Source organism: Lampris incognitus, chromosome 20 (assembly GCF_029633865.1).
Source record: "Lampris incognitus isolate fLamInc1 chromosome 20, fLamInc1.hap2, whole genome shotgun sequence".
NCBI classification, from domain to species: Eukaryota; Metazoa; Chordata; class Actinopteri; order Lampriformes; family Lampridae; genus Lampris; species Lampris incognitus.
Genome location: NC_079230.1, coordinates 28353003 through 28374646, shown reverse-complemented (window position 1 = coordinate 28374646; position 21644 = coordinate 28353003). Strand labels below are relative to the sequence as shown.

The following is a 21644-nucleotide window of genomic DNA, read 5'->3' as shown; positions in this document are numbered from 1 at the left end:
CACCAGGTGACTTCACTGATACATTCCTCCTCTTTGGTTGAAGGGTTGCTAATCAGTGACCTCACCTGGTGTGGAGTCCGGCTGGAAGGAAAACCTGCATACACATGGCTCTCCATGGCCCCTGGTTACCCACCCCTGCTTTAGAAGTTCTTCTTTCTTGTCTTTTTCTTTGCAGACTGTGATCAAGTCCTCAAAATACAGATGTGCAACGTTGCACGCGACGGTGGACACTTCCGGGCTAGCGCTACTGCTAGCTAGCTCCACATCCGGTCGGAGTGCCCTCTTCTTCGCCTTGTTTGGCTTTTTTTGATTTACTTATTATTGGAACTTTTATTTTTATTCCATTATCTTAACTGCTTATCCTGCTCTCAGGAACCTATCCTAGCAGTCATTGGGCAGCAGGCGGGGAGACACCCTGGACAGGCCGCCAGGCCATCACAGGGCCCGCCCCACCCCACACCCTCGTTCCTAAGGACAATTTAGTATGGCCAATTCAGCTAACCTACATGTCTTTGGACTGTGGGAGGAGACCCATGCAGACATGGGGGGAACATGCTAACTCCACACAGAGGACAACCTGGGATGACCCACCAAGGTTGGACTACCCCGGGGCTCGAACCCAGAACCTTCTTGCTGTGAGGCGACCGTGCTAACCACTGCACCACCGTGCCGCTTTCTTATAACTATTATTAATTATTATTATTCATTATGATTATCATTATTGTGCCTGGTTCTTTCACTTCCTTTTGCTTTCTTTTGGCAGCCCCGCTCGGCTATTGGGTAACGCCGTCCATTTTCTGCTGCTGGACAAGTTTTCCTGCACGCTTCTCACTGATGCAGCCCTAACTGGGAGGTCTTTAACCTTGACTTGGGTTAAGAAAAGCTGGTCCTGGATCTGCGCAGTGTAACCCCCCCCCTGCTCTCTATGCCCACCCACCTTCACCGTTAGCCTTTAGCACTGCCGCTTGCTCGCCAGTCAGCACTGGCCCAGCCACCTCACCCATACAACAACCAATCACGAGACTCAGTTTTCTTGGAAACAACTTTTATTTCATTCTGATTGGATCAGCATCAAGAACAAGAGAACGGGTCAAGTTTTGTGTCATATTTCAGTGGAGCTCAACATAAAACATCAACGCACACATTTTCTTCTCCCATTGTGGAGGGCCCTTTTGTGCAATATGGTAGATCCGGCAGCGGTAATCCAGATATATATATATAGCCCATAGACACTTTATGTATGTCAGTTATACACATTTTACATGCATTTAATGTGTGTATAGTTTATATAATGGACACCCAGTGTCCAGCACATTACTTAAATCTTCTTTGGGCTCGTTCCCTGTGTCCCAGGGGTCGCCACAGTGGAGTTGGTAGTTTCCATCGGTCCCCCTGTAAGGGCACAGGTCTTGTCAATCCGCATAACGGTTTCGGATGCCATTCATGACACAACCACTCCCCCTATATGGACGGGGGCCACAGGTAAAGCGCTGGATGCCATCCCAGCATTCATGGACTTGCCGCCCCTGCCTGTCGCCATCAGCACATTATATAAATATATAAGGTAGAAACTGTGTGGAGGAACTCAAACGGTGTCACACTCAAAACTGTGAGTAACTCCACCCTTTCTTCAGATGCTTTCAATAGAGGGATGGGTGTGTATGTGTGTCTGTGCACAGCTTTGTCTTCAGTTACTCTTTGTGGGGACCCCCTCATTGACTACATTCATTCCCTAGCCCTTGACCCTAACCTTAACCATCATAACTACATGCCTAACCTTAACCCTTGACCCTAACCTTAACCGTCATAACTACATGCCTAACCTTAACCCTTGACCCTAACCTTAACCGTCATAACTACATGCCTAACCTTAACCCTTAACCCCAACCTTAACCTAAACCCAAGTCTTCACCCTAAAATAGACCTTTGAAGAAGTGAGGACCCTTCAAAATGTCCTCACTTTGCAAAAAATGTCCTCACTCTCTTACATTTGAGCGAATAAATGTTCCTCACAAATATACGAATACGAAATCTATCTCTCTCTCCCCCCCCCCCCCCCACACACACAGGGCATGTACACACACACTAGATTCACTAACTAGGGGGAGTAACCTACATTATCCCAAAAGCTTACACCTTTGAGATCTCAGATAAAACGCTGAAAAATTGATGTCAGAAAGTGGCAGAGGCGGGCCTTCCAGTAAAAGAGATAAATAAAACCGGATTAATATATAATGTGAAACAGTGTGAAGAAACTAAAATGGTGTCGGGAGTCAAAGGTGAGAGTAATGCCATCCCATCTTCAAATGCTTTTAACAGAGGCATATAAGTATATGTGTGTGTGTGTGTGTGTGTGTGTGTGTGTGTGTGCGTGTGTGCGTCCATGCTTGTGCGCTTATACGCGTGTGCGTGTGTGTGCATGCATGCATGCCCAAGCGTATAAACGTGTGCGGAGGTGTTAAAACCGGAGATGGAGCTTTGTGTTTCCAGGAGGAAGCACACAGATCGCCGCTCTTTAAACCACATCTATATGCGCCCCCTAAATGGGGGGCCAGCATTAGCCTATACGGGACACCCGGCCTCATCTGGGTCATCGCTGCCAGAAGAGAGAGACACCCTGAGAAAGGGTGAGAATGGGGGGGCAGATGTTAAAGTATTGGGGGGGGGGGGGTTCTTCAATTATTTTTCTTTTTTTACCGGAAGCTATTCTTGTCTTTCTCCTGTATCACTCCAGTGCACCGCGGCATCACCCCGGACACCAGGGCTGCCACTTCCCCTGCGTGGGCAATAAATGGCAAGGAGACTCTCAAAACCGGGACGACGTGGATGACAGAGGCGCTTTGGTACCGGCGAGTATTCACGTGCGTTGCTTTACCCGGTAAGTGGGGTTCGACACGCGGGGAAACACGACAGGCGTCTGAAGCCCCTCGCGAATCAACCTCGGCAAAGCGGCGGGTCACGAATAAAGGCCAAGTACATTACAGGCCAGGCCTCACTAGCTAACACATCCTCACGCGCTGTAATGACGAGGGGCCCTGGGTGGGGTGACCCCCCCCCCGCCAGAAAAGCTGGACCCGGAAGTCAGCCGAATACGTCTCCTGTGAACTTGACCTACCCACTCATGTGGCGCCCCGAAGAGGATTCAAATGAAAACGTTCGCTTGCTCTAATGAAGAGAGGTGTGACCCCCCCTCCTCCTCTTCCTCTCTTCCGCTGATTAGAAACCGAGGCCAGCTATTAATTATTGACACATTATTTCTAAAGATACATAACGCAGTTAATGACTAGAGCCATTAAACAGCTTGGCGATGATCTGAACTGAGTCTCCTTTTTTGCATTCGATGGTTTTGCAGAAAATCCTTGCGCATCCGTGACATCCGGGGGGTCGACTTGACCTCGGCTACATGATCACGTGAGAAGAAGAAGAAGAAGAAGAAGACGAAGACGAAGAAGAAGAAGAAGAAGAAGCAGAAGAAGAAGAAGAAGAAGAAGAAGAAAGGCTATTACAGAACGATTAGAAAGAGGGAAAAAAAACGTGTAAATGACTAACTGAAAAAAAACAAAATGGATATCTTTTCTCCGTCACTTCTCTGAGGCGAGGACCAGCGTGGACCCTCGGATCCGGGAGTCCCTCTTCTCCCGGTTGTGCTTCAGCCGGCGGAGCACCGGCGCCTCGCCGCTCCCGTCTGCCCGGGGGAAGCCGCCACACTCCAGGGCGGGTGAGCCACATGTCTGCGGGTCTGGACCAGAGAGCACCGTGTCGTTAGATTTACGGGATTACTGGTGTGAACTACTAATAAGATACGTTAGCCCCTAGCTAGCGGGTCTGACCCTTTAGCCGAGCGGTTAGTGACGTCGCCTTGTGGTGCAGTACACGTCGTTTCGAATCCCGCACCGGGCAAGAAAATAACCGGTTACATTGGCGGGATCCGGAAGTGTGCAGATCCTCAGAAGTCTCTTCGGAGCGCGGGAATAACAAAGCGCGAGGGCGCGCTTCCGGGAGAGGGTGACGACTGCAAACTACTAATAAGACACGTTAGCCCCTAGCTAACGGGTCTGACCCTTTAGCCGAGCGGTTAGTGACGTCGCCTATACGGTATGAAACTATAAAATAACAAATACGGAGGTTCCGCTTTCACACGAGGACCAGTTCATTTGGATTCTTCCCCCCCAACAGAACTCCACAGCGACAACACTGCGTACAGCACTTCCGCTCTCTCTTCAGCCTTCAAAATAAGAGCTCAAGGCATATACTCTGGCAACAGCTTATAACAGGAACTTAAAATCACTAACAGGCAAGTCCAGAAAAATAGGTTACACAAGTAGTAAAGTATACTGTAACGATCACGGATGAATAGGCTCGGTAGCCCGTGGCTAACGGGGCGGACCCTTGAGTTGAGCGGGTAGCGATGTCACCCGCGGTGCGGGAAATACGGGTTCGCGTCCCGGCTGCGGCGGTTCCTGCAGTTGCCCCCCCGAATTCGCTACAATGTCAAACTTAGACGCAGTTGTGGACAAAGACACTGCATGGACGGTACTGGGTGAGGCCGCCGCAAACATGAATTCACGCCGCCATAGCTGTTGTTTACTGTTGGTGCTCGTATTAATAGACCTGTCAATCAATCTGGGAGGGACAGCGGCTTCCTGTCCTGTGGTTCGTAGTATGAATTCAGGGCTGTACCTTTAACTCTGTCCTAAAAAGTCAATACACCGGTGTATAAATGACGTTCAGCGTATGCATTGCGTGCACGTGATGGTAATGCGTACCCTGCGTCTGGGTGGACGAGGCCGCACTCGGTCCATCTGCTATGGCTCGCCTCCTCCTCTGCAGAACCAGCTGGAGCTCCGTCGCGCCAACATTTCGGCTGAACCTCTTCCTGGACGACGCCCGCCGGTGGTCCTGGCGTTTCAGGGTTTCCTGTCGTGTTGGGTGGTCAACGACATATCAAAGCCCACCCTGCACACCCCCAACCCCACCCCACCCAAACGAAAGAAGAAGAAAAAAAGAAAAACAAACTAACAACCCCCCACCCCACCCCCCCCCCAGAAAACGCAGCAGATTAAATTTTAAAGAAACTCACTGACTGTGAAAATGGTCTGTCAGTGTCTGATTGATGTGCGACTCAGTCAGTCACACGTGACACAACGGGGTTGGACGGCGAATGAATTATGCATGTAAGAGACCCGGACTTGTAAATATGAGCTTAAACTATGACGTTTGCTCTTCGTTGTGTGTTAGTTTCCGGTCTGCAATCATTTCAGTTGCTAACCTTGCACAGAGGCCTTAAGGGGAGGTGTGTGACGGTACTGGGTCATACTGACAACCACATGTAGTGACGTCTCAGACCGAACACCTCCATGTGGATCACGAGTAAAAAAAGAATGAATGAGGATCTTCTGCAGCTCTTGTGGCTCCACATCTGGATTTCATAAATGAGGCTGATGGGACTTTGGACTGACGTGACCTCCGGCACATCAGGGACGGGGTCCACATACTTTCACATCTACTTCCCAACAACAGCTAGATAACGTGAGAATGAACGGCGAGATGAAGCGTCTTAAATGTTCCTTCTTACCAGCATCCCTTTCAGCTCCACAACCGCCGACTTCCTCTTTTCGCTCCGCACGTCCTGCAAGAGAAGAGGCACTTTTTTCTTTCCTTTTAATAAAATGACACCAAAATAAACGACTGGTAGCCTGAGTGAATTAGTAATGTGCTATCCCCCCCACCCACCCATATATACACACACACACACACACACACACACACACACACACACACATCCATCTCCCTGACCTCTGCTGCTGGGGTGCCCTTAAGCAAACGCCCTCACCCGGGGTGCAGCACATTATATCAATATATGATGAGAAACAGTGTGAAGAAACTAAAATGGTGTCAGAGTCAAAAGTGAGAGTAACTCCATCCCATCTTCAAATGCTTTTAACAGAGGGAAGTGTCAGAGTGTGTGTGTGTGTGTGTGTGTGAGAGAGAGAGAGAGAGAGAGGGTTTTTTTCTATATTAATGTGGACCAAATGTCCCCATTAGGATAGAAAAACCTTGTGGGGACATTTTATGGGTCCCCATGAGGAAAAGGGTCTATTTTAGGGTTAAGGTTAGGGTTAGGGTTAAGGTTAAGGGCTAGTGAAAGAATGTAGACAGTGCGGGGTCCCCACAAGTATAAGAAGAAGAAGAAAGACACTTAATTGTGTCATTGTGTAGGGTACAACGAAATGTGTCTTCTTCATGTAACCCATCCTGTTGTATAGGAGCAGTGGGCAGCTGCAGCGCCCGGGGACCAACTGCAGTTCTGCTTCCCACTGCCTTGCTCAGGGGCACAGGCAGGAGTATTAACCCTAACATGCATGTCTTTTTGATGGTGGGAGGAAACCGGAGCACCCGGGGTAAACCCACGCAGACACGGGGAGAACATGCAAACTCCACACAGAAAGGACCTGGGACGGCCCGGGGTTCGAACCCAGCACCTTCTTGCTGTGAGCCAACAGTGCTGACCACTGGGCGAGACATTGTGTGTGTGTGTGTGTGTGTGTGCAGGACTGTGGTTTTTAACCCGGTGACAGTGTGTGTAATCGTGGGAAAGCCTGGTGCTGCAGGACAACAGTTGCAATTCCCAGTCATCTTTCCCTGAATAAATGGAGAGATGTGGTTGAAAAAGAAAGAGAGAAAAACAAGGGTTCGACTGAAAGTGCACAGAGCATGCCTGACATTGAGCAGCCTTGTCTCATACCTCTAGAGTCTAGATACTTTGAAAGGTTTACACAAAACACCATTCATTTTCAGTACACTCTCAACGTCTTCATACAAAAGCTTAACCTTGGAAAGAGAGCGAGAGGGAGAGAGGGAGAGAGAACAAGAAAGACAGAAAAAGAAAGCGTGAGAGAGAAAGAAAGCAAGCAAGAAAGAGAGAAAGAAAGAGCGAGAGAACAAGAAAGAAAGACTAAAGAAATAAAGGGACTGCTTACAGAAGAAAGCGACTCACCTTCCAGGAGCTGTCATCCTCCTGCGAGGCTGGCTAAAGAGGAGATCACACACACACACACACACACACACACACACACACACACACACACGCACACACACGAGCCTTTCAAAATGGACTTCTTATTGTATTTTGTGTTTAGGTTCATTTTAATGTCTGTCTCACTAGGAGCACTGTGAGCTGTGTGTGTGTGTGTGTGTGTGTGTGTGTGTGTGTGTGTGTGTGTGTGTGTGTGTAGCTGAAATACAGTTTATATTATTACTAGTATTATCACCACAACTCCACACAGTGATACAGTATTATCACCACAACTCAACACAGTGGTACAGTATTATCACCACAACTCAACACAGTGATACAGTATTATCACCACAACTCAACACAGTGATACAGTATTATCACCACAACTCAACACAGTGATACAGTATTATCACCACAACTCAACACAGTGATACAGTATTATCACCACAACTCAACACAGTTATACAATATTATCACCACAACTCAACACAGTTATACAGTATTATCACCACAACTCAACACCGTGATACAGTATTATCACCACAACTCAACACAGTTATACAATATTATCACCACAACTCAACACAGTTATACAATATTATCACCACAACTCAACACAGTGATACAGTATCATCACCACAACTCAACACAGTGATACAGTATCATCACCACAACTCAACACATTGATACAGTATCATCACCACAACTCAACACAGTGATACAGTATCATCACCACAACTCAACACAGTGATACAGTATCATCACCACAACTCAACACAGTGATACAGTATTATCACCACAACTCAACACAGTGATACAGTATTATCACCACAACTCAACACAGTGATACAGTATCATCACCACAACTCAACACAGTGATACAGTATTATCACCACAACTCAACACAGTGATACAGTATCATCACCACAACTCAACACAGTGATACAGTATTATCACCACAACTCAACACAGTGATACAGTATTATCACCACAACTCAACACAGTGATACAGTATCATCACCACAACTCAACACCGTGATACAGTATTATCACCACAACTCAACACAGTGATACAGTATTATCACCACAACTCAACACAGTGATACAGTATTATCACCACAACTCAACACAGTGATACAGTATAATCACCACAACTCAACACAGTTATACAGTATTATCACCACAACTCAACACAGTGATACAGTATTATCACCACAACTCAACACAGTTATACAGTATTATCACCACAACTCAACACAGTGATACAGTATCATCACCACAACTCAACACAGTGATACAGTATCATCACCACAACTCAACACAGTGATACAGTATTATCACCACAACTCAACACCGTGATACAGTATTATCACCACAACTCAACACAGTGATACAGTATTATCACCAAAACTCAACACAGTGATACAGTATTATCACCACAACTCAACACAGTGATACAGTATCATCACCACAACTCAACACAGTGATACAGTATCATCACCACAACTCAACACATTGATACAGTATCATCACCACAACTCAACACAGTGATACAGTATCGTCACCACAACTCAACACAGTGATACAGTATCATCACCACAACTCAACACAGTGATACAGTATTATCACCACAACTCAACACAGTGATACAGTATCATCACCACAACTCAACACAGTGATACAGTATCATCACCACAACTCAACACAGTGATACAGTATCATCACCACAGTTTAAACTAAACAAGTATGAACCAAAACATGAACTAAAATAAAGCAGACATGGGTGAAACCTTTGCGTACCTCCGTTCTGTTGGTCGGCCTCAGAATGATTCCTCTCTTTATCCTCGCCATCATTTCATCCACCGCGCTGGCCTGCACCTCCACCACAGGCTCTGACGGTGTGGACATAGAGGACAAAATCAGTTGAGCTCATAGTGACTTCTGACCGCTTTGCCTGAACACAGGGAACTGCAGCAGGCCTCTTCTCTCCGTCCCCAGCCTGGGAGGTCGACACGTGCTCTCACTCGTCGTCTGCCTGCTGCAGCTCACGTCCATGTAAATGGACCACATGTCAAACCGCCTCCGAGACCAGAAGTCTTACGTGTTAAATCAGCCGGATATCCTACGATGCCGTCATGACACCCTGTACTGATACTGCAGCGTGTGCTGAAATCGAGACCAGCAGCTGTTCGTCTTTTTACACATGAAAACAAAATTAAGCTAAAGTGTCTGAATTTGTGTTGTGGTCAGTGGAGGAGACACGGCGCAGGCGCGTTACTTGGATGGCGCTGTTGCGTGACATCATTTGTTGTAGTCATTGTAGATATTCTGTGGGACTTCCTGACACTGATTTCAACACCGGCGCTAATGGGAGCACAAACTGCGCACACAACTCCTCACCGATGTTGTGTTGTGTTGCGTGGTATAGCATGGTGTGGCGTGGTATAGCATGGTGTGGCGTGGTATAGCGTGGTGTGGCGTGGTATAGCATGGTGTGGCGTGGTATAGCATGGTGTGGCGTGGTATAGCATGGTGTGGCGTGGTATAGCGTGGTATAGCATGGTGTGGCGTGGTATAGCATGGTGTGGCGTGGTATAGCATGGTGTGGCGTGGCATAGCATGGTGTGGCGTGGTATAGCATGGTGTGGCGTGGTATAGCATGGTGTGGCGTGGTATAGCGTGGTATAGCGTGGTGTGGCGTGGTATAGCATGGTGTGGCGTGGTATAGCGTGGTATAGCGTGGTGTGGCGTGGTATAGCATGGTGTGGCGTGGTATAGCGTGGTATAGCGTGGTGTGGCGTGGTATAGCATGGTGTGGCGTGGTATAGCATGGTGTGGCGTGGTATAGCATGGTGTGGCATGGCATAGCATGGTGTGGCGTGGTATAGCATGGTGTGGCGTGGTATAGCATGGTGTGGCGTGGTATAGCGTGGTATAGCGTGGTGTGGCGTGGTATAGCATGGTGTGGCGTGGTATAGCATGGTGTGGCGTGGTATAGCGTGGTATAGCATGGTGTGGCGTGGTATAGCATGGTGTGGCGTGGTATAGCATGGTGTGGCGTGGCATAGCATGGTGTGGCGTGGCATAGCATGGTGTGGCGTGGTATAGCATGGTGTGGCGTGGTATAGCGTGGTATAGCATGGTGTGGCGTGGTATAGCGTGGTATAGCATGGTGTGGCGTGGTATAGCGTGGTATAGCATGGTGTGGCGTGGTATAGCATGGTGTGGCGTGGTATAGCATGGTGTGGCGTGGTATAGCATGGTGTGGCGTGGTATAGCGTGGTATAGCATGGTGTGGCGTGGTATAGCGTGGTATAGCATGGTGTGGCGTGGTATAGCGTGGTATAGCATGGTGTGGCGTGGTATAGCATGGTGTGGCTTGGCGTGGTATAGCTTGGTATAGCATGGTGTGGCTTGACGTGGTGTGGCGTGGCATGGTATAGCATGGTGTGGTGTGCTGTGGTGTGGCATAGCATAGCATTGTGTAGTGTTGCATGGCGTTTTGTGATGTAGCTTGGCATGGTGTGGCATGGCATGGCATGGTGTGGCATGGTGTGACATAGCATGGCGTGGTGTGGCATGGCTTGGCATGGTGTGGTATAGCATGGTGTGGTATAGCATGGCATTGCCTGGTGTGATGTGGTGTGGCTTGGTGTGGTGTGGCATGGCATGGCTTGGCTTGGCATGGTGTGGCATGGCATGGCTTGGCATGGCATAGCATGGCATGGCGTGATATGGTGTGGCATGGCAGGTGTGGTGTGATGCGGCGTGGCATGGTGTGGCGTGGCGTGGCATGACGTTTCATAGTATGGCGTGGCGTGGCGTGGCATGGCGTTTCATAGTATGGCGTGGCGTGGCGTGGCATGGCGTTTCATAGCATGGTGTTGCATAGCATGGTGTGGCATGGTGTGGCATGGTGTGGCATGGCGTGGCATGGCGTGGCGTGGCACAGCGTGGCATGGCGTTTCATAGCATGGTGTTGCATAGCATGGTGTGGCGTGGCGTGGCGTGGCGTGGCGTGGCACAGCATGCAGCAGCCTCAATTCGACCTCAGTACCATAAAGGGGAAAAAGGCATCAGATTGTGTAAACCAGTGATATAACAGTAAGCAAATGGAAGTACGACTCACTGTTTTTATCAGGTCTCGCGGCTCCATCCTTCCTCCTGTTGCGCAGGGCATCCAGCGGACTAGACAGAGACAGAGATAGGCCACAGGGGTCAGAGGTCATCATACTCCTCAGTGATGTTTCACAAGGTCACATTTCTATTCTATCAATGGAAAACGGAGGAGAGGTGAATCCTTTACTGTGCAACCAACCGCAGATCTTGACCTGTTTTATCCTCCACCGGGACACTTGATCATGAGTGAAAGGAAGAGTCAACTAACTCCTCCTGACCGGGTTCAAGACCTCGGCAGGCCAGCGTTACACCCTGTGTTACAGTCAGGCTTCCTGGTGTCATGACTGTCACAGTCATGCTGCACCGGTGCCGTGCATTTGACAGACGCTGATGTGACCCGAGGTGTGACATACTCGATGGCAGTTGAGGGAGGAGGAGGAGGAGGAGGCGGTGGAGGTGGAGGTGGAGGAGGTGGTGGCGGTGAAGCTGGGGCGGTGTTTTCTTTCTCCGGTCGGTCATTATTATCTCCCTCTTGCGTTTTCCCCTGTAACTGTTCCACTACAACGATGGAGAGGAAAGACAAAAAGCCACATCAGACCTTTCAGATAAACACAGGAAACCTTGGAAAGGCTCAACAATCACTTCGTCCTTCCAAGAGAGTCCAGCTTTTTGGTTTCCGTCTCTGTATTTGGCTGTTTAAACTGGATTGTTTGTAATTAGATGCTAATTATGCAGATTTTCTGCATCGCTTTTATGAAACAATCACGTGATCAGATACCCCTTGCACACGAGTCTGAGGTCTCCACAGGTTTTCCTCTATAAAGGTGAATGTACTAAATGTAGGTCTCTTCTCTGTCTGACTGTCCACCTTCACTTATGACGCGTATGAATGGTGAGTAAAGTCCACATACTCAAAGACCGTGGTGTATACTGCATACTATTTACCATTCAGTACACAGAATGCAGTATTACACACACATATCAACACCAGAAGCACTTCGCTTTGCTTTCATGACAAATCTGTGTGGAGATCTATACTCCTGTATTGTCACAATGTGTGTCTGGTGTGTGGTGTGTGTCTGTGTGAGAGTCTATAAACGGCCAGACTAAAGCACTTGGGGCCTGGATTCTTTTTGGAGGTTATTGGGGATGATCAGGGGCACCTATAAAAAATAGCAGAACATTAATTAAAATTATGCATAATTGTGCAAAATATGCATTTTTTTAAAAAATGGCTAAAAACCACTTTTCTCGGCATTTCAGGTGATTCTGAGCATCTTTGATTTTTTCACCCATATAAAAAAAATTTTCTGGGACTTAAAAATGTTTTGACTTTATGCAAAATATATATGCATTTTTGCACAAATGCACTTATGATCCTACTTTTTTTTGAGGTGGTAGGTATTGTTCCAGAGAGGACCAGAAAAATAGCAGAAAATTTGAATAATTATAATAATTATGCATAATTATGCAAAATATGCATTTTCTAAAAAATGGCTAAAAACCACTTTTCTCGGCATTTCAGATGATTCTGAGCATTTGGGGGGAGGGAGTTGGAGTGGGGGGGGTTTAGGGGCAGGGGGGAAGGCGGTTAGCTGGCAGGATGAAGAGGAGGGAGATTTAGACGGGTGCATAACCAAACCGCTACATTGTAGCGGGGTTCTTCTAGTATATATATATATATGTAACCCATATGACACATAGGGCTACTAATAGTCTGTGGTGACCCACATCTATATAACGAGAGACATTCACCTAAGAGGACGGTGTACCTTTAAGGGAAGAGGCGAGGGGTCAGATAATGCACTTCCGCTTCCGGTTCACAGTTCAGTGTCGTTGTCGAATGTATGACATGCTAAGTTGGAGCTAGTAAACTACCTCGACTACGTCTACTCTCACGTCTCCTGTCTCGTTGTTTTCTAACTCCACAAGTCATTGATTTAGAGGTGTAGTGACATGCCGATCCTCAAGGGGCGCACTATGCCACTCGCTAGGGTAGAGACTGCTAGACACAGTCGTCTTTTTTTTTCTCTCTCTGTTCTTTTTGTGATCATCCCGGAAGTTGTGCTCTTGAACCGACGACTGGATTTTATTATACATAGCCTCAGAAAGTTAGAGTATTGACACGTTTTGATTGTGAAACGTGTTATGTATAATCACAATCTCATCTGTGAGCTTACGAGACGAAGGTCTGTCGGGTTTTAAGTGTTTGGAAGTCCGGTGAGTAAAGCAGGTTTTTATGCTAGCTTGTTGCTAACCACTGAGGGAGAAGATAACGCTGGGTCATATACTAGCTGTTAAGTTACTCCTCATAAAACCAGTCGGAGTTATAAGAATGTCTAATGTTCGAATAGCCCGTACTTTGGTACGTATTGTATCATTGTGTCATGTTGAATGTTCTAGACCAGTGTTTCTCAACAGGGGGGTCCGCGGACCCCTAGTGGTCCGTGGTGTAATTGCAAGGGGTTCGTGAAAATAAAATATCTTTAAAAAAAAGATCCTATGACATTTATAGAAATAGGATTAGTTTACTCCAATGTGACTGAGACCTTTATCTACCTAAACTATAAAGGGTCACAGGACTTTTTTCTCTAATTACATCTGTTTCACACGTGTAATTTATTGTAGTTTAATAAGAGATCTCGCTCCCGTTTGCATTGTTAAAAGTTACTGCATAACAATTCTGTTGTTACATATATCTGAAAGTTACTGAATACATATTCTGTTTAGTTACATATATCTGAAAGTTACTGAATACATATTCTGTGTTGTTACATATATCTGAAAGTTACTGAATACATATTCTGTTTTGTTACATATATCTGAAAGTTACAGAATACATATTCTGTTTTGTTACATATATCTGAAAGTTACTGAATACATATTCTTTTTTGTTACATATATCTGAAAGTTACTGAATACATATTCTGTTTTGTTACATATATCTGAAAGTTACAGAATACATATTCTGTTTTGTTACGTATATCTGAAAGTTACTGAATACATATTCTGTTTTGTTACATATATCTGAAAGTTACAGAATACATATTCTGTTTTGTTACGTATATCTGAAAGTTACTGAATACATATTCTGTTTTGTTACATATATCTGAAAGTTACTGAATACATATTCTTTTTTGTTACATATATCTGAAAGTTACTGCATAAGAACTCTGTTTTGTTAACTATATCTAAGTTACAACTGAAAGCTCTTATTTTTGCCCCAAAGAGTGAATAAATGCTATAATGCAATTTAAAATGCAGTTTCTACTGTTTCTATCAAATTGCAACCCCCCTCCCCCAAGATCAGGTGGAGGGGTCCTCAGGGTAGATCAAAAATACGCAGGGGGTCCAGGACCCCAAAAAGGTTGAGAACCACTGTTCTAGAAGATAGCTCACGCCGATAGTTAGCTAGTGCTAAGCGCTAGCTTAGTCAGTGAAGCATTGGGGAATTGTGTAGCATTTAAGATGCGTGGCACTAATCCTGTTCACGTTAAAGCCATGTGGTTTAAGTGGTTAGCGCACTTAAATGGTTTGTATTGAGGCTACACCGTGATTGCACTGATTTTGTGTAACAGAATTATATATATATATATATTTATATATATATATGTGTGTTGTGATTAAGTAATGATATTGCAATTCATATACATGTTAATGGAAAGCATGTTGTAAGGTGTTCTGAATGAAAAGAAGTTAATGAGATCTCATGTTAGAAACAGATATAGAATGAAATACTTACTATTCTGCACTATTTGTGTAGATTGGTTATTTTTAACTACCAGATAGAATTTGGGAGATTGTGATGGCGAGCCCAGCCCAGTGAGACTGTGGACGATCATAGAAGCGGTGGCCTACCGTAGGAGCTGTCCCAGGAAACGTCTGACGAGCCTGAATCACTCATCCAGACACCAGATAAGAACTCATACACACTAGCCTGTTTCCTCTACCAGGGTAGAATTAGTCATTGTATATTCAATACACTCACGGATCAGGAACTGAGCTCTTGGATCTCACATACACTCAAGGACAAGCAACTGAACTTTTCTTTCGTCTCAAACTGCTGACACTCAATTGAGGGTTGTGATTTGAACGAGGTTTTCTTTGGTTCATTATTTTATTCACTTTAAAGAGCTCTATTTTGTTTTATTTCAATTCTTTTATGTAAAATACAGCGTTGTGTATATTTTGCTGTTGTGAGCCAATAAAATTGTCAACTGTTCAACTACAGACCAACTCCTCTCGTGAGTTAGTCAAGGCAAACCCCTCACCAAACCTAGTTAGATGTTAGTGCCTTTACTGCTACCCCTAGTTTGCACTGGAGGCGCTACACACACACACACACACACACACACACATATCACACCACCAAGTGTCATACACTATGCTAAGAAACACATTTAATCATGAAACTGGTAAAAAAAAATAGAAAAAAATTTGTGAATTTGCCTACTCTCGCTTCGTTGTCTGTCATATGGTCGGTGTTTCCATGGAAACAGCAACAGTACAACAAATTATGGGATGGATTTGATCATTAAGTGACCATAAGTAACATACTTAATAATTAAGTCTAAGTAGTAGTATGTGTATACTTTTGCATACTTTTTTTACCCCCCCCCTCCTTTTCTCCCCAGTTGTACTTGGCCAATTACCCCACTCTTCCGAGCTGCCCCGGTCGCTGCTCCACCCCCTCTGCTGATCCGGGGAGGGCTGCGGACTACCACATGCCTCCTCCGATACATGTGGAGTCGCCAGCCGCTTCTTTTCACCCGACAGTGAGGAGTTTCACCAGGGGGACGTAGCGCATGGGAGGATCACGCTATTCCCCCCAGTTCCCCCTCCCCCCCGAACAGGCGTCCCGACCGACCAGAGGAGGCGCTAGTGTAGCGACCAGGACACATACCCACATTCGGCTTCCCACCCGCAGACACGGCCAATTCACCCTTCGCGATGTCCCGCCCCCCCTTGGTTACTGTTGCTACGCCTGGCAAGCTATCGTCCGTCCGCGAAATTTAAACATGGCGTTTACTGTCATGTCAGTGACAGATATTCCAGGTGAATTGACATCCAATTTCTGGAAAAGCAAGGAGATATCAGAGAGAAGTAGACAGAAAGGCTTGCAATATGCATTTGAAAGCTACATCCATGATATAATTTGTCAGCGTGTGAATGAAGGGGAAATTAAAATCGAGGCTAAAGCCTACAGGTCCCAGTATAAGACCCAGGCACCCCACGTCTTAACTGTTCACGTTAAGGACAAGGAAATAAATGAACAACAATGTTTGTGTACAGCAGGGTAAGACAATATAGATAGTTGTATTTTAAGTTGTATTTTAAGCTGACATTTAGTTATGAGTCCATATAGCCTACTAGCTAGCTTTCAGATCTAGCTAACATTAGGCTATGTTTTAGCTAGCCAGGCTAGCCAGCTGGATCAGGGGAGCTCACATGCACTTTCCCGTTTGTTTAAAGTGCACCAGGATATTGCTCACACATCGTAGGCTTGATCCATACACTGGATCTTATAAAGGCAAGAACAGAAGAGTCAGCTAAGTCCTGCACAAGTTTGCCACAACAATGGCACAAACCAAGAGGTGGTAAAATAAAGGCTGTGCCCGTATCATCGGTGGTGGTCACAAAGGCTAGACAAGATCGAAAGCGGAGACCAGTTGACTGTCACTACACCGGGAGCAGGTAAGTTAACTGGATTGTCACTGACTACATGGAATGACCTGTCATATTCCCCCCAAAATTACATACTCTACATATTCAGCAGTAGTCCATATTGATATTAATAATGTTTTAATATTATTTTCCAAGGACCCCCTCAGTAACGGACGAGGACTTGGCACTACTGAGACGGCAGACGGGAGCACCCATCAGCTACTTGGCTAACAGACCACCTATCGATATAACTATAGGGGAAAACAAGTACCCCCTTGGAAGTGGTTTGAGCCAACAAGTAAATGAAAAAGGATTTGACTGAGTCAACATAAGTATTTATTTTGTATCCAAAAGTTACTTGTTACATAGACAATAGTGTACAAGTAATTTCAAGTAGGTTAGTGTCATACAGGACTAATATGACTAAAGAAACATGAAAAAGGATGTAATGGACATGTACCTGTATTATAGGACAGTAATACCTTGTAGACAGAAAGGTACGAGAGGAGGGGACCCTTAGCCACCAGGGCGCCTCCTGATCACTGGTCTCTGATGATGTGTGGTTGGAAGTTGGACAGCATGCTAACCACGTACCATATCTGATTTATGTCTGAAAGTCGGGACATTGGTATTCTACCAGAAACAATCTTAAACTTTTTAATTTTGGCAATTGCCGTTTCCACATGAACTCTGTGTTTGGCCATTTTTTTGGTCATCTCAACATCTGCATGTGGCATCTGACGGTTAGATATAGCAAAAGGTGGAATGTTCAGTCTGAGACCAATCTCTTCCACTTCTTTTTCAATCAGAAAACCTTTGTCGGTCATTAATCCATCTCCAACTTTAAGGTAGCCACACTGAATACAACCCTGCAGTAGCTCTATGATATTACACTGATTAAAGATCTCTTTGTCTGAAATAGATCCAGTGAATAGAGCAGACACATACATAACTGCACCTCGTGGGTCACAAGCAACTAGTGACTTCAGTGTGTTGGAGGACTTGTAGGTTGAATAGGTTTGACTGCAACAGTAATGAGCTGGGCTTCTGTGTCTTCAGTTCTGTGCAGTCCAGAATTGCAAATGTATTTGGGAATTCCTCTTTAAAGTTAACAGACATGTTCTGTGAAATCACATCTCTATGCGGCCAAATGGACGGTTAGCCAAGTCTGTCATACATGTAGTCTACCCAGGAGTTTATCAGTGTGCTGACACTCTGTACACGAATCTGAAATCTAAATGCTAAATCTTTGTGGTCAAAATGTTGTCTTAGTTTCATTAGTGTGAGTAAAAACTGACTACGCACGGGAAGTTTTTGGATCTCGATGTCTTGCATTTTGTAAGAGAGAGGAATGTTTGTTTGTGGAGTGATGGGATCATTGGGTACTTTGAAAAATTCACATAAGCTGTTGAACCGATCATAGGTGAATCCAGTGCAGTAGTGGAAGTACTCAGGTGCACGACTGTTGTTTAGACACTCTGGGGTTAATGCATTTGTAGTGTATGCATGAAGTTCCTTCCCAGGCAACTGGATTTGGCTGTCTTTGGCTTGAAGTTCCATCTTCAGGTTCAACATCTCCTGCTTCTGTTCTGCTAGTGTCTCCTTTAGAATCTCCAATGCCTCTCCATGGTTGTCTGGGTCATGATGTGTCTGTAAATGACAAAATGATAAAACATTAGTTAATAATTTGTACACATTTCTTCCCTTTTACAGCTTCTTCTTGTCAGGCCAGCAAGACCAACACCACCTACAAACCAGCCTGGCGATTTCCCAGATTTCCCATTGCCGCCACAACCAACACATGTCTGTACGGTGCTCAATCGAAATGAAATGTGTAGCTACAGTAAAATGACAGTCACTTTGGCAGAATCTGTAGCTGTAGAATGTGAGACCATATAACAGGACATAAGTAACATTTGGCATCTTGAAAGGTCTCCCCAACTCACATCAAGCTCCTTTCATAGAAAATGCATAAGGACAGCCAACCATGATATCCTTGCCGCTAGTATCAAAACCAAGGCCCCAAGACAGACCAAGGCAATGAAAAGAGGGGTGGATCTAGAACCTATAGCTGCAATGCAGTACTCTGAGGTCACAGGCAATCTAGTGTTCCCATGTGGCTTTGTGGTTAATCCTCATGCTCCACACCTTGGCACTTCACCAGACAGGAAGGTGATAGAGAGGGGGGATAGTACAAGCTATGGACTTTTGGAGATCAAGTGCCCATCAATAGACAGTTTCAAAGACTGTACCTATCTCGTGAGGCAGGCAGATGGTAGCTACAAGCTAAAGGAGAGCCACTCCTATCACTACCAAATAACGGGGCAGCTTGGACTTACAGGCATGCCATGGTGTGACTTCTTTGTAATGTGCACTGAAGATTATCACCTAGAGCGTATATATTTTGATGCAGTAAAGTGGGGTAACATGAAAAACAAATTAGATTTGTTTTTCTTTGACTACTTTCTCAGCAGATGCCATCAGTAGAACAGAAATGAATAGACACATAACTACATAGATGCACTTGAACACTTACCCGTATCACTGTCACAGGCTTGGGAAGCAGTGTCTTCGGCAGGGTTTGGAGAAGCAGTGTCCTCGGTAGGGTTTGAGCTGCAGGCTTGTGGAGCATCCTGTTCCTCACTTCTGGTTCTGTAAAAAAGTTCAGTTTGACAATCATTTAGTTAGAAACAAAAACACAAATTAATTAATAAATGCTGTATTTATCATTTTAAACAGACAGAAAGCGGGAATCCTGGGGTGGGTTTTGATACAAAATTAAATGCATTCATTCAGTGTAGCCTAGCAATCCAAATGCATTCATGTACATATTCCTTGATCAATCTATGAAATTAAAAGTGTAAACTGCGTGGTAGAAAGAAATGTCATGTCCTTTCAAACTCAATAAAATTGTTAATGTTACTTTGATTGCTCGTCACCTTTTTGTTGGAGGCTTTCGGCAACCTCCATAATGTTCCTTCCTTTGGACATTCGCAGGGATAGCAGCTATGGGATTCGGATATTCAGCTGTAGGCTGTCCATTCACAAAATGCTAAAAGATAACAGTTGATAGTTAAGAGCATGCATACCTTCGCAACCAACGTTACCAGCTAGTTTCTTTTATGTGCTAAATTTGCTATGATACTTCCCCTTTCTCTGAACTAGCTAGCTAGCAGCACTATCGGCGTCTGTATAAGAGACTGGGGTTGTCAGATGTAACGTTAGCTTGCAACTTCTCTACATTTGAAAAGATGTTGCTGATTGAGATGATGGAATAGTTTGGGGCACTGAGATGATAACATAACTCATAACATACAAAGTTAGGTATAAGGTTTGGTGGAACCGGACTAAAATGTAACGAGCATTATTAGTACTAGATAGCTAACCTAGCTAGCTAGGCTAGCTAACGTTAGCAAGCTTACCTTGGAGCAAACAAATGTGTTTTTGTTTATCCTCGATGGATTCAGCTGTGAGTGAGGTCTTCCACACTGTTTGATCCACATTCGACATTTTTCCTCTTGTGTTTTAGGCTTAGGAAAAGCCCCAAAATACGACCCCACCCTCCAAACTTTTAGGATATCTGCTGTCTGATTTGCAGGTACCGTAAGCGCACCGCTTCGGCATTTCCTCGATAGCTTGCCAGGCCTCCCCTGCTTAGTAACGGTTACTAACGTAGGATTGGACAGTGGCTGTTCTAGGGGGTGGGGGGCTTAGCGAAGGGTCAATTGTGTCTGCAGGGATGCCCGACCAAGCCGTAGGTAACACGGGGATTTGAACCGGCGATCCCCGTGTTGGTAGGCAAGCGAATAGAAAGCCACGCCGCCCAGGCGCCATACTTTCATAACGTTACACAAAGCAGAATATGCACACGTGGTATGAACAAATGAGAAACCGCTTTGTGATTGTCTGGTAAAGCTGCAGGTTAGCTTTGTGTTGACTGTATAACAGGTCAGTTAGCACAGCTAGCATCTTACCTTCTCTCTGGAGCTGATGGACGCTGAGGTTGGCCTCAGACAGCTGAGTCTCCAAAGCCTTCCTCTCCTCCACACTCGACTCCAGCTGCTCTCTCAACTCTGAGACCAGGCGACTCTCCTCCATGACGCTCTGACCCTGCTTCACCTGGACGGATGGAGGGAGGGAGGGAGGGTGGAGGAGGAGATGGGGAATGAATCTAAAAGTAGAGGCCGTGTTGTCCTCCAAAACCTTGATGTTCCGCCGTCTCTCTCTCTCTCTCTCCCCCTCGCATCGAAATGCAGCTATTTAGTCATTAAATGTGTGCACGTCTGATATGAATCAGATCTTGACAGACTCCCTCCATCCTCCTGGTGGGCGTTGACGTATGGCTGTATGATGTAGGACATGTCAGTCTACCGTCACAGCTTCACTCATTGAAACGGATCTGATGGAAATAGACTTTAATTCGAAATACCGTCATTGGAACTGACCGATCACGTTGTTGTGATGTCGTGCCTTTGTGAATCGGGGACAAAAGACGGTTGTGGGATTAGACGTCCAGGTAGCGTAGCGATCTTTTCCATTGCCTACCAACACGGGGATCGCCGGTTCGAATCCCCGTGATCCTCCCACGCGCTACACCCCCCCCCCCCCCTGGCAAAACTCCTCACTGTCAGGTGAAAAGGAGCTGCCGGCGACTCCACATGTATGGGAGGAGGGATGTGGTAGTCTGCAGCCCTCCTCGGATCAGCAAAGGGGGCGGAGCAGAGACTGGGACGGCTCGGAAGAGTGAAGTAATTGGCCAAGTACAATTGGGGAGAAAAGGGGTGTGTTTGTATGTGTGTGTGTGTGGGGGGGGGTGTGGGTTAGCTATCGGTTAGGTTAAGGT

General features: G+C 45.8%; 1 protein-coding gene across 1 annotated transcript in view; it reads right to left on the bottom strand.

Moving 5' to 3' along the window:
- Positions 1-3581: 3581 nt before the first annotated feature.
- The window catches only part of shtn2 (shootin 2), a 30795-nt gene continuing 12732 nt past the window's right edge, over positions 3582-21644 (bottom strand). Inside the window, exons 10-18 of the mRNA XM_056300219.1 lie at positions 20776-20920; positions 11551-11695; positions 11141-11206; positions 9419-10721; positions 8819-8908; positions 6998-7018; positions 5576-5629; positions 4767-4917; positions 3582-3739 (exon numbers count right to left, since the gene is read on the bottom strand). Coding sequence (XP_056156194.1) covers positions 3582-3739; positions 4767-4917; positions 5576-5629; positions 6998-7018; positions 8819-8908; positions 9419-10721; positions 11141-11206; positions 11551-11695; positions 20776-20920 — 2133 coding nt within the window. The remainder of the gene's footprint in view (positions 3740-4766; positions 4918-5575; positions 5630-6997; positions 7019-8818; positions 8909-9418; positions 10722-11140; positions 11207-11550; positions 11696-20775; positions 20921-21644) is intronic.